At 43.7% G+C, this 13,126-nt stretch overlaps 1 protein-coding gene and 1 long non-coding RNA gene across 3 annotated transcripts; one reads left to right on the top strand and one right to left on the bottom strand.

The window, feature by feature from the left end:
• Nucleotides 1-1,182: 1,182 nt before the first annotated feature.
• On the top strand, nucleotides 1,183-4,768 carry LOC123142248 (uncharacterized). 2 transcript variants are annotated; one of them, XR_006470563.1, is made up of 4 exons: nucleotides 1,183-1,793; nucleotides 3,275-3,422; nucleotides 4,092-4,185; nucleotides 4,291-4,768. It is a non-coding gene; the product is annotated as an uncharacterized lncRNA (long non-coding RNA). The 2 variants fall into 2 exon arrangements; XR_006470562.1 differs by having other exon boundaries at nucleotides 3,275-4,185.
• A 2,958-nt stretch (nucleotides 4,769-7,726) lies between these two features.
• Nucleotides 7,727-12,057, bottom strand: LOC123146325 (putative disease resistance protein RGA4). Its single transcript, XM_044565971.1, has 2 exons — nucleotides 7,875-12,057; nucleotides 7,727-7,781 (listed from the first exon to the last, which is right to left on the bottom strand). Exons 1-2 carry the CDS (start codon nucleotides 11,977-11,979, stop codon nucleotides 7,771-7,773), a joined length of 4,116 nt encoding a protein of 1,371 aa, XP_044421906.1. The 5' UTR covers nucleotides 11,980-12,057; the 3' UTR covers nucleotides 7,727-7,770.
• Between the last annotated feature and the right edge of the window lie 1,069 nt (nucleotides 12,058-13,126).

Here is a 13,126-nt window from a genome sequence, read left to right as displayed (position 1 = left end):
AGAATTTTCATAAAGAACTTTGTTTGTCAGAAACTTTAATAGCAAATATATAAGTAGAAACAAAACAAAATAAAATAAATAAGTATTTTGTTGTAAGTAGAAACAAAACAAAAAAAAGAAAAAAAGAAAACAAAAAAACTGGGAAAAAATAAAAATTTTGCCACCTACTGGGCCACCACGGCCTGAATACGACTAGAAACCCATCAATGGGCCAGGATTCAGGCCCGCAGAAGGCCCAGTAGGCCCATCTGGCATAGCAGTGACAATTAGGCCCGTAAGCCTGCAATAGAGAGGAGCTCGAGAGGGGTGCGGCAGTGGGGCTTATAAACCACTGCGCGCCCCTCTCAACTAGCGAGGTGGGACTAAACTCCCACCACCACGCCGCTGTGCGCGGCCTTTGGTCCCGGTTGGTGGCACCAACCGTGACTAAAGGTGGGCATTGGTACCGGTTCGTGCCACCAACCGGATTAATCTAGACATACCACACTAAGCATTCATAGGTGCCTGAAGCTTCATTCAAAATTCTATGGCCCCTTCAAAGTCCTACAAAAAATAGGCAAGGTCGCTTACAAGCTGCTGTTACCAGAGGATTGCAAGCTTCACCACACATTCTACATCAGCCAGTTAAAGAAACACATCGGCCCTACTGCTGTGCCCAATCCCAAACTTCCATTGATCAACCCAGATGGCACAATCCTACTGGAACCAGAAATGCTTCTGGAAAGGAAATTGGTTCCTCGAACCCAGGGGGACATCGACATACCAGTAGTACGCTGGAAGATCAAGTGGGTCAACTTGCCATTGCAGGATGCCACCTGGGAGGATGCTCAGTTCATTCAGAAGGTGTTTCCTTCCTTTCAGCCCTGAGGACAGGTCTGGTCTCGCACGGGAGGAATTGTCAGGACCCAGTTGCAGTGTTCTCTCTGTTTTCGTGATTCAGTTGAATTCAGACTTCTAACCATGGGCGTGAAGCTGTGGGAACCGTCCATCTTCCATCCAACGCTCCTGGTGGCTACGTACCGCTTCAGAAAGCTACAGAAGACGTGGTGCGTTGATCTTCCATCGGACGGCTCTGGGTGGTCAAGGCGTCGCTGTTGATCTCTCTGGAAAGCTCAACCACTCCCCTCTCCTCCATGTGCGCTTCTCGCACCTTCTAGAGTCTTGTAAGGCTATACAGCCAGGTTTTGAGAGCCTGCGTGCTCATGCTTATCTTCTTGGGGTAAACCCTAGCCGCCGATGTTCCCGGTTGGTCTCGCTTGTACCAAAACCTTAGTTAACTTTCCTCTGAAATTCAGCCCTGAAGGTGCTAGTTCTCTGAATTTTGAGTGTATTTCTGAATTTTAGTCCGTCAGACCATCTGGGTCTGACAGATCCCTCTCCTCCATCGAGTAGCAGCGGCGGCGTGGGACGCAGCGGGCTCGGCCTTCGTTGGCGGCGGCAGGGTCCCTCTCCTCCCTCGACCATCGGCGGCGGCGGGGTCCCTCTCCTCCCTCGACCATCGGCGGCAGCGCGGGAAGCAACAGGTGACCAGGGACGCGGCGCTGGGCGCAGGGCGCGGCGGCGAAGCTGAGGGAGCCGGGCCTTGTGGCACGGGGGCGCGACGATGCCATGGGCCATGGCGGCTGTGGGGTGGAGGGCGCGTGCGTGAAGGCGGCGCGTTCCTCCGGCTTCCGGCGTGCCGCGGCATGGACTTCCTTGCTGTCGCCATGCTCCCTGATGCCAGCTCCTCCTTCCTCCCGTCCCAGGACATGCACAACACCATCCCATGTCCTCTGCCCGCTGGCCAGAGAAATGTTAGTATCTTCATTCGTTTTTTTCTTTGAAGCAGAGAGAAGATTAATAAATGATCTTGCCCACTATACCATACCGTGGAATGAGCTGGGATCCTTGCGTTGGCGCATAAGCATTCCTTTTGTTGATTCATGCTTCAGATCTAGCATAAATAGGATAATCCAAAAAAACTGACCACCAAGTGTTTGTGTTTATGCTCACAAGGCTTTTCATTCTCTATTTCGATGGTCTGAACATTCCAATCGAGGAGAAATCTGTTAGTGCCATGAGTTCATCGAGTCTATGCAGCTATAAATTTGAATGAATCAACCAAAAAGTTACAGCCTAGAACCCTAGACAAACAAAAAATTATGCAGAGAAATCACCTAAATCAACAGCAGCCATGGGTTGTTCAGGTGGGGTACGCGGCCTCGATCGCATGCAAGCACGCAGCTCATAGATAGCCAAGAGCAGGGCAGGTAAGGAAATGCATGCTTACCCTTTAGAATGCATGCTTTCCAGGATAGAAATGGACTCTGCAGCAATGCCAGTGATACATGCTGAAATTTTTCAATATAGAAACCCATGAAGCAACAAACTAAACCGCAAAATTTAAGATTAGGTGCAAGACAAGGAATAATTGATCCAGTGTGAAAAAAAGTCAATGACACTGTTCTTGCGTAGATATATAAATTATATCCAATTTTTTTGTTCACACACAACAAAAAATATTATTAGTGCGAGGAAAATGTAATGGGTGCATGGAAAACAATAATTTCTGCTTCAAACATGTTAGTTACAGCATAAAAAATTGTTGCATTACGAAAAAGAAAATGTATGGTATATGAAGGAAGTAAATATGTTTCATAACAGCACGGTTGTATGTTGGGAAAGAGCAACTTGCAAGACTAAACAGATTCCTTATAATTACAAGGAGAATAACAAGGCCAACCTAAGCTGTTAGGAACGCATACAGAAGAGGCATAATCTGCAGTTTCACATTGACAACAAGGATATAACTAAATGTTGTGCTCCAGAAAAATAGTCAGAAAAGGACAAGAATTTATACCATTGTCAACAGGCATCTGGAAGTTGGATGCGCACGAATTTGGTGAACACGACCTTGATCTGCACGGATCCGGTGACGGTGACCTCAATCTGCACGAGTGACAAGTTGGATCTACGGAAGGGACAATCATGGCAACGATGCCATCGCTACAGATCGACACGCAAGAACGCATGTTGCGGGACAGGGTATCCATCTGCTGTATCTAGATATCAGAACACTTCCCTTGACTGAATGTAAAAGTGTTAGGACAACAAATGCATCATTCTTTAGTCTTTTAGTCCTGAGATTTTAGTTATGTATCAGTCTTCAGACCCTCTTTTTTTTTTCTCTTCGTCAATCAGTGTTTTTAGTCATATTCCCTAAAAAAATTGTCCTTACTGTATTCTTTCTTCAGTCTATTTTTTCAATGATATGATCCCATTCCATAAATTGTAGCCATTGGTGAGCAATATGGGTGATGCATGTGAATGGATTGGGACTGCCATCTCCACTGCACTGAAGGAGATCAAGCCCATTTTCATCAGCATCAACTGGAACCTCCCCTAGGCCTGCATCCTTGTCCATTCTTTTTTCTCTCCCCGAGGTAAGTTGGCATGCTCCCTTTCGTGCATAAGGACGATGAGACGGGTATCAGGGTATGGGTTTGGTATTACTGATGTTGATGACCTGCTCACTTGCCAGACTGTCAAACCAGATGAGCCAGAAAGGAACTAAGAGAAATGACTATTCATTTACCAGTCTTGTCAGCCTCTGTATTGTCAATTTGTCATTCGACTGATGCTTGAATGTATTAGTAGACAAAATGACATGTTTGTTGATCAACTATGATATGTGTTTCCACTGTCTACTTGCCGCCTTCTGAGGGGCAGATTGAGCTTGAGAAGATTTTTGCGAAAACATAGTGGTGCTCTTGCTCTGATGGAAATTGAGAGTAGGGTGTTCCAAACTAGATTGATACATGTAGGAATTTGTGACTGAGTTTTATGCTCAGAGTTAGATACCTGCTCTCCACTCTTCACCTATCCTAGAACTTGCATTTCATTTTTTGTGTTGCTATAATCTGTCCATTAATCGGTATCTACCTCCATTAATCGGTATTCTAGCTGAAAGTTTCAAAGTTGTCAATTGTTTTCGAAACTCGGTTTTCAGAGTAGCTGGTCCTTTTTTGGGACATATTTGTTGTGTCTTTTGCCCATTTTGTCTTGTATTTTGTCATACACCGTTCAATTAGCTAATTGTCATTATGCCATAGCAAACTTGTGCAACCTATTGCCGCTCTGCCATGGGTCACATGGCCATCCTTCATACACCGCTTCACTAGGACTAACCCCGAAGTACAGATGATGGTATGTATGTTTTCGCTATTTCGTCAGTTGGTCTTTTTGTTTTTCCACGGTTTCCCAACTGGGGTTCTCACACATTTTTCGCTTTTGTACATTATGGGCACCTAGAAAATTCCAAAAGAAGTTGCCTCATGTTTGGATACCCCGAAGCACAGGCTGGCGAGACTAAGTTTGGGCAAAGAGAGCTTCAGGAGGACCGAATATGACACCTCACTCGACTGTCGCATATTCTTCAAGCAAGGATGGAAGGAGGTCCTCACGAGACATGACATGAGGTTGACACTGTTGTACTAATTACATTTAAGACCATCGCCAACAATGAGTTGGAGATTATAGTCATCCTTTTATGTCCTCTCAGAAGATCATGTTGGACGAGTTCGGGGCTTTCATGAGTTATTTAGTCATTTCTCTGCGTTTTTTTAAACCATGGAGGAGAACTGCATGTGAACTTCATAGATACGAGAACTGCATGGCACGTACAAAGTTCAATTCCTCTTTTGTTTATTTTGTTTCCTCTTTGTCTACATACTGGTTTTTGAACTATGTTTTGTGAATCGGATGTATATAGACATGTTTTAGTGTGTTTGTTCACTTATTGCAATCCATATGTAGTCTATATTAAAATATTCAAACATATATTATATTTGTGAATGAAGGTACTATTTTTACAATTGTCATATATGGTTATAATATTAGTCGAGACGTATGTTGCACGTGCATACTTACTACTCCCTCCGTTCCTAAATATTTGTCTTTCTAGACATTTCAAATGACTACCACATGCGGATGTATGTAGACATATTTTAGAGTGTAAATTCAGTCATTTTGCTCCGTATGTAGTCACTTGTTGAAATGTCTAGAAAGACAAATATTTAGGAACGGAGGGAGTAGTATACATATTGATTTATGCCTCGATATATGCACAACAGGCAGTTGAAACAAGACATGCTAAGATGCTAACTGATGTCTCAGTGTCATCACGATAATCTAAACCGTGTCTTCTTTTGGCGACGAATCTAAACTATGTCTTAGTGTTTCATAGGTCTATACATTCATCTACATGGCAAATCAACGTGTACTCTTTCACAAGGAAGATGGTAGTCCCTGTTCTTGTCTGAGATGTAGTTCATCTAACAGATGCATGCAGGTGTATCCATGTACACATGGTGCTAATGGTGCAGAACATCAGGGCGTGGATGATGAGCCCCTCGGTCTCAGCCCCAAGTTGCGCCGGTGATGTGGGCCCAGGCGGTGCCGTGGTCGAAGATGGCGAGGTTGTCTTGGCCTAGGAGACAGAGTAAGCAGAGTGGATGTGCAAACCCGAGGTGCAGGACACTGTGGACATCAGGATGCAGTACCGCTTCGCTGTAAAATACTGAAATATTTAGTTTATTCATGATGTAACAGCAGGATGCAGTATACTGACTAAATCAAATAATACTCAAAATTAGTGCATACCAGCAACGATCCCGGAATCATTAGACACTGAATATGGTGCCATTTGAATTTGCAGAGTCAAGTTCGGATAGATTTTCCTATGTAGGGACCCAAGAAAAGAATGTAGCAACTTACAATCAAGGCTTAGATTTCATGGAAAACGCAAGGAGTATTGCCGTGCAGCAGTAAGGCATACCTTCATTTGCTTCAACGTGGATAGGCCGAACTGGTAGCAGCTCGGTGTCGACCCCAAATTACGCCGGTGACATGGAAATATGCCGTGCAGGAGTTGACACTGGCGAGGTCAATCTATGAACTGGGACTATAGGGGAGTACCAGAGCATGAGTCTAGCGGGCGGGCACACCAAATGCACAGGATGAGGTTAGCATCGATCGAGGAAGTGACAGCACACGCAATCCCCGCGTAGCGCAGGCGCAGCACGCCTGGTTCTGCGTGCAGAAGAGGCTGACCACAGTCATGGATGGAGTGGGATGTCATGCTTGGTGCGCGTCGTCAGCGTCGGTGATTTGTTGTGTACACATACAACGGCTTGCCAATCCCCACTATAAAGCATATACAGGAAAGATTCATTTTACTCATGAGTTCACAGCAGAACCGAAATCAATAGGAATTCAATTATGTGAAAATAGGTACTCCCTCCGATCCATATCACGTGTTGCTCAAACGGATGTACCTAGACATATTTCAGTGCTAGATAGATCTATTTGAGGGACAAGCAATATGGGATGGAATACTACATACCAGCATGACACCACCAATTTAAGCTTCAGAGGAGTATATGTTTGGATGATTGTTCCTCCTTGGGAGCTGAAGAAGATAGAGCACTGAATTAATGAAGGGAATGATGATTTCATGGGAAGTAGAGAAAACATTATTACATATCAGTAAAGCACCTTGTTTCGGTTCCTATCAAACCGGATGAATTCCCAGCGCGCATGCTTTATCGATCAGCTGCTTAGCATATGTGAAGAAGGAACAAATTGTGCCACCTGTCGGCCGGAGTAGCCATAAATTAATCATGATACACCTTAAATCATGACTTCCTTCAGGTTTGGGCTCGCCAACAGCAGCACAGTTAGTGGGGAACCCGAATGATTACTTCAAGTTCACACGTCAATGTGTTGCAAATCCAAAAACCATCATTACAGAACAGGGGATTGCCACTTTTGTTGAACAGAACGGCCAACTGACCTTTTCGGAGTTGCTGCTTCAAGAAGTTAAGATAGGTGTTTTGATGAAAGAGCCATGTCATGAATACAAAATTGCCAACCGCGAGCTCAGAGGTCACCGCTGGTTGCGACTATTCTGCAGAATCCAAATAATGAAGTAGTTAAGGTAAGAAACATGGACAAGGTAGAGAAACCGAGGATATAGTCATGACTTTAATGCGTAATAAATGACAGACCATGGAGCTTAGCGTGGAATGGGAGGGATGCCTGGTTTGCCACATAGGAAGAAGCAGGCCACAGTAAGCGCATTGTTCCTCCTTCCCAACTGAAGGAACATAGAAACTGGATGAAGGCAATGATGATCTCACGGGAAGAACGGAAAATTCTCTTGCATATATTGCAGTAAAGCACCTGAATTTTCTTCATGGTGAACCTTCTGACAGAAGTGTCAGTGCAGTTGTTCCATACATACTTCACAAATAAGAGATGGCGCAGATTGTGCCACCTATCGTCCGCAGAATACAATATCATGATATTTTTTCAGGTCTTTGCTTGGTAAATTGAGAGGAAAACCTGAACAATTAAACCAAAATCACAAGCCAATAACGCAAGTCCAAGGATCCAGCAGATGGCACAAGGGATCACCATTTTTTAATGCAAAGAATGATAAACTGACCTTTGGGAATTGTAGCTTGTCAGTGATGCTCCTTAAGAATACACCATTGGTTGCAATTGTTCTGGATGCGAAGCTACTAACTATATGAATTGAGCATCGGTTGCAATTGTGTGCAGAAGGTGAGTGAAATAATCGAGGTCAGAAAATGGAGAAAGTAGAGCAACCCACGATGATAGATGCTCTCTTAGGCCCAGTGAGTAGACTCTATCATTACTTTCAGTTGCTTAGTCATGATTTTTGGATCATCATGCAGTCACTTATATGGTAATGGAAGGACGCCCATCTCATGGGCACACTGTAATCAAAATGAGTAGCCTGTCAGATTTGGCATGCAAGGAGGCATCAGCTTAAAAGAAGAAAAGATGGCGGGAAGATAAGAGTAGCATACCAATTATTTTTGCTGAATATGTGTCTGATTTTTTCAAATTCTTGGCATTCTCAGTTAACTCGGGACTGCAATCTGCCACGATTATTGTACTTAGTGAAGCGTTGAGGCTCTCCTTGGGCGGCAGCGATCTGATTTTTTCACACCCAAAGATCACTAATGTTCTGAGAGAAGAAAGGCCACGCAATTGTTGTGGTAGGGACTGCAAACTACTGCAAGCACTAAACTGTAGATCTTGGAGCGAGGTGAGGAGCTGAAGGGCTTGCTCCTGCTCTTCCGTGAAGGTTTCTACCCACCGATCATATCGAAACTGTAATGTGTGGAGAGTAGCGGCAAGGTGGCTGCAAACTGGAGAACCAAGCAGCGCCGAGATGCTGTTCACCGCAAGCTTTTCCAGTTCGAATGAACCAGCATGCATCAGTCCATCCCTTGCCACCTCTGACAGCACATCCGCTCCTACAGAGATCCTTTGTTTGTCATAGATAGACAAATCCTTGAGGTTGGTTGTGATGTGAGGATTAAACCCATCCATAGTTAATTCTTCACAATCTACCAGCTCTAGATAGGTGAGAGAAGTGAGGTTTGAGAGTAGGGCCATTGACTTTATGCTTGATTCTTCGACAATCTTCAGTTTCCTGAGGGAAGGAGGAAAAGGCTTGATGGTCTGAGCTCCTCCTACTTCTCCCATGGGCCACCGACAGAACAACTTGTGACAGTATGATGCAGAAAACGATTGGAGCATCACCAGGTCCCACAGTCCTCCTCCATCCTCCAAGGGCAGAAGAACCAGGCTCTTGCACTTGTTGATACTAAGCTGGGAAATAGCTGGAAAAGACCTCAAGGCTTTTGAAAACTCTTCTCCTGTAATACTTAATTCTTCTAGCTCAAGACTCTGAACTGAATGGAGGGCGACATTGTCATCCAGTTGCGCAGAGAAAATGTTTTCACATCTTTCAACACTCAGACTTCTCAAGGAGTTTAGGCGTTGGATGTCTGACAACGAAATGCCTGATACATCCCTAATTTCCATAACCTCTACTTTATCCATATTGTCAAAGGACAAATCATGATTATACCCTCCGATAGTGAATTCCTTTCCATTGTATGACAACTTTGAGGTAGCATTCCTCACACTCAGAGATGTTAGTGTGGAGGTGTGAGGCATGGAGGGAAACTGGGACAGCTCAGGGCAGTTATGAATAACAAGTTCACACAGGTTTGTAAACCGACTTGAGTACTCCAAGAACGGAAATGAGCGGAGAAGGGGACAACCTGCACATTTGATTCTTTCAAGCCTGGAATACAAATGGCTATTAGGTTCGCCAACCCACTCCACGAGTACTGGCATATCCTCAAACACAATTGTCTTCAGGTGCATGAAACTTGTCTCTGTAACACCATTATTGCCAGGCCCAAAAGAATGCATGCTAGCTATATTCTTCAAAGTGAGCTTGGTGAGGTGTGGTAGCTGCTCAAAAGGTGGAAGTGTACTCCAAGATACATTCTCCAGATGGAGAGACTCTAACCTTTTTGTGCTAATATCGCCGCACAGCCAGCTAGGACAAGGGGCGACACCCGGATTTATTATATGAAGCACCAAAAGATTAGGGTGTGGTTCAAGACCATCAAGAACATCATCATGTATAGTCTGGTGTTGTGGACCCCAGATTAATCGCAACTTTTTCATATTTCTTTTGTTCTTCAGTTTGGCAACACTAGCTTCTCCCTTGGATGCAATCATTCCAAGATTACATATACGGAGTTTTCCTCCAAGCTCTCTCAATTCCCCCAGCTCTCTCAATTCAAACCCAACACTCCCTTTCTTTACATAGAATTCTTTTAGCTCCTGTAAACACTTCATCTTTCCAACCTCAGGAATATTGGAATGGAGTTCTCTGGATGAGTGGAAATGTTGTAGATTCACCAGGCGGTTAATGTCTTTAGGCAATTTTTTACTTCCATGCCAATATACGAGGTCCAAAAATTTCAAGTGGTAAAATCTAGATAATGAGCTAGGTAAAGTCATTTCTTCTATATAAGGTGATCTAATTTTAAGGTATTGGAGGTGGATAAGATTGGAAAATCCATTTGGCAAAGATTGTGGAGTGTTCATTCCTATAAACAGAACTCTCAGACTCTTTATTTCTTCAAATGTACTTTTGAAAATATTATCTACTCGTGCATTATGTAACCCAAAAATCATCAAAGTCCGCAAATTTCCAATGTCTACCCTTCTCTTTAGTATACCCATTTCTTCTTCAAAACTTTCACCATATATATCTTCTATGGTGATTGATAAGTGCCGAATAGATTTTGGGATGCTATCGGCACTAAAACATAAACTACTTATATTGACACATTCTTGTGATGAAACATTCCGAGACAGTTCATGGAATAAATCATGCATCACATAACATTGATCACCAAACCCATCAAACCCCTTCATGAGAAAACCATTATCCACTAGCTCTTCTAAGTAATTTTTATCGTTTTGGCAACTAGAGTTTATGATACCTACTGCAATCCAAAAACGAGTAATTTCTATATCATAAAACTTATAATCTTCAGGGAAGAGGGCAAGGTATGAAAAGCATTTTTTTAGATAGAAAGGAAGGTAATCATAGCTAATTTTAAGAGATGGCATAATATCATCATCATTTTTCATGTGTTGCCACTCATCTTTTTCAAGAACTCCCTTCCAATATCCTTTAGAAAGGTTTTTCCTCAATAACCGACCGATTGTATTGGCTGCTAGTGGTGAACCCTTTAGTCTTTTTGCAATATCTTTTGCAACACCAATTAAGTCATCTTCATAATCCCGGGGTTTGCTATGACCAAATATAGAAAACTCAAAGAGTGTGAAGAAGTCATTAGGCTCCAAACCATGCAGTTCTATTGGATCAGTTGTTTTCACCATATGTGCTACTAATGGAAACCGGGTTGTGACAAGAATCATGCTACCCTTGGTTTCCCCCTTAGTGAATGGAGCTAATAGGTTTTTCCAGTCACCTTCGCTGCTGCATTTCCAAATATCATCCAAGACAATTAAAAACCTGGTGGACTTCAGTCTCTCTGCAATGGATATTTGAAGCTGGTCTAAATTGGCAGTCTCGATTACAATTTTGTTTCCTTCTTTTTCTGTTGTAGGTACACATCTAAGGATCTGCCGGGTGAGGTTAAGCACATCAAAATCAGTTGAGACACATACCCATACCTTGACAGTGAAGTGCCTCATGATCTTTTCATCACTGTACAAGTGTTGGGTGAAGGTTGTCTTTCCTATACCCCCAGGGCCAACAAGAGGCAAAATAGAGAGGGTTTCAGTGTGATATGTGCCACCGGTAAGAGCAGTTACAGTTTTATCAAAAATGTCACCCCTCCCAAACAACTTATCTTGCACCACTGTTGAACCCGTGGTTGGCCTTTTGAGGGTGAGGGTTGTGGTTATTGCAGTGCTACTTTGGTTTGCAATTTTGAGTAAGTCGGAGACATGTTCACATGTAGAGTTCATTTCCTCAATTATGGACTTGATTCTGTTGGACATGTCTACTCTGTCGAAAGATAGCCTGTCGATGGGGCAAGCATCATCAGTGCCACCAGAGTTGGTTGCATGATGTGGGTTACTACTACTATTTGTTTTTTGTTTTTTGCGGGACGTGTTACTACTACTGTTGACAGAACCCGGATTTGAAAAGTATGGAAGCCAGTTACCGATGGTGTGGCGAAGAGCATGGTGAGCATCACGAGCACGACCACGGACGAGATCGCCTATATTTGGGGCGGGGTCCTGGATGGTGGCCTCGCTGGTGTGGTCGAGTTGATCCTGGATCATGAAGTAGCAGATTTCATCCAGCAAGTCCTCGGCCTCATCTGCCTTCTTGCTTAGCTCCGCGAGCAAGCCCTGCAGGCCAGGACCAGGGTTGTTGCTCATGTCCCTGATCCGGGCTGCGTGTAGCAGCCCTTGCGTGTGCCACAGCCAGTGCTTCATGCTCTGGAAGTTGTGGCCGAGCTCGGAGCTGGTGGCAACGAACGCGGCCACCAGCTCGTCCGAGAGCTTTGCGAGCGCCTTGCTGAGAAGCCAACTCGCCGTTTCAATAGCTGCCTCCATCTCCTCCTCCGGCTAGTTATCAGTGTTTGTGTGGTGAGAGTACTGCAAAGAACAATATGAAGTTGGAATGTGCGTGCAATTTGGAAGAGGCCTTGATGGCATTATTAGCATGGCTGGCTTCGGAGGTCACCACACACACAAACACGTTACATCATCAAGCAATATTGACCATATATATTGTGGGAATTGTAGAAATTTGGGTAATTATGTAATTTGTGGGTGGTATGGAATGGCATTCAGTGAATCGGTGGTGTCAGGAAATGATTCTTTGCCACTCATTAAAAAGGAATAGAAAACCATAAAGGAAAAAAATGCAGGGTCAGAAGTCAACCATGATGGCGTTTCCCAAGCTAGAATTTTTGGCAGTGTTTGTCACCACAAATTGCAAAAACGAGATAACGAGCCGCACAGAGTTGAGCAATCTAAAGACCTTGAATTGGAGTGAAGTGCATCATAGGTCCTCAAACTATTTCAGAGGTGTCATGTAGGTTCTCGGACAATGAAAAACGTCATCCAGGTCCTCAAATGCAATATGTGTATTATCTTGGTCCTCAAACTATTTCAAACGTGTCATTGTAAGTCGTTGAACTATTTCAGAGGTGTCACATATATACACACTAATTACACTTTAAGGATTTTCAAGGACCTAGATGTCACTTTTCATAGTTTAAGGACCTGTGTGACGCAGTCAAAATAGTTCGAGGACTTAGGATGCATTTCACTTGTCAAGGTGGGGGAAAACAAACATCATTACCTAATATTAAAGGGAGGATTGTTTCTCCGCTTTATCTGTTTTGTGGTGGGACCCATATGTTTTTTCGTCCGGCGCAAATCCTCTGGAGCAAGTTTGCTTTTCGTCCAGTGAAAAAGCAACAAAACTAAAAGTGCCAAGGTGGGACTCAAATCAGCAACCAACGGCTGCTACACCCGCGTAGCAAGCCACTATGCCAGGCTAACTTTAGTGCAAGGTTTGCAGCGCGACCGTTAAAGAAAAGAGCGACAGTGGCAAAACATAAAAAACAGGTAGCAAAAAGTTGTGCGTGAGTGGGACCAATCACATGACCTCCCGTGAGTTAACAACGTCCCTAGCCACTGTAGTTCTTCGATTTTTTTTGTATAAAATTGCAGCGAAAGATTTAAAAAAATT

This window comes from Triticum aestivum, chromosome 6D (genome assembly GCF_018294505.1).
Source record: "Triticum aestivum cultivar Chinese Spring chromosome 6D, IWGSC CS RefSeq v2.1, whole genome shotgun sequence".
In the NCBI taxonomy this organism is placed as follows: Eukaryota; Viridiplantae; Streptophyta; class Magnoliopsida; order Poales; family Poaceae; genus Triticum; species Triticum aestivum.
This window is presented reverse-complemented; position numbering and strand designations above follow the sequence as displayed.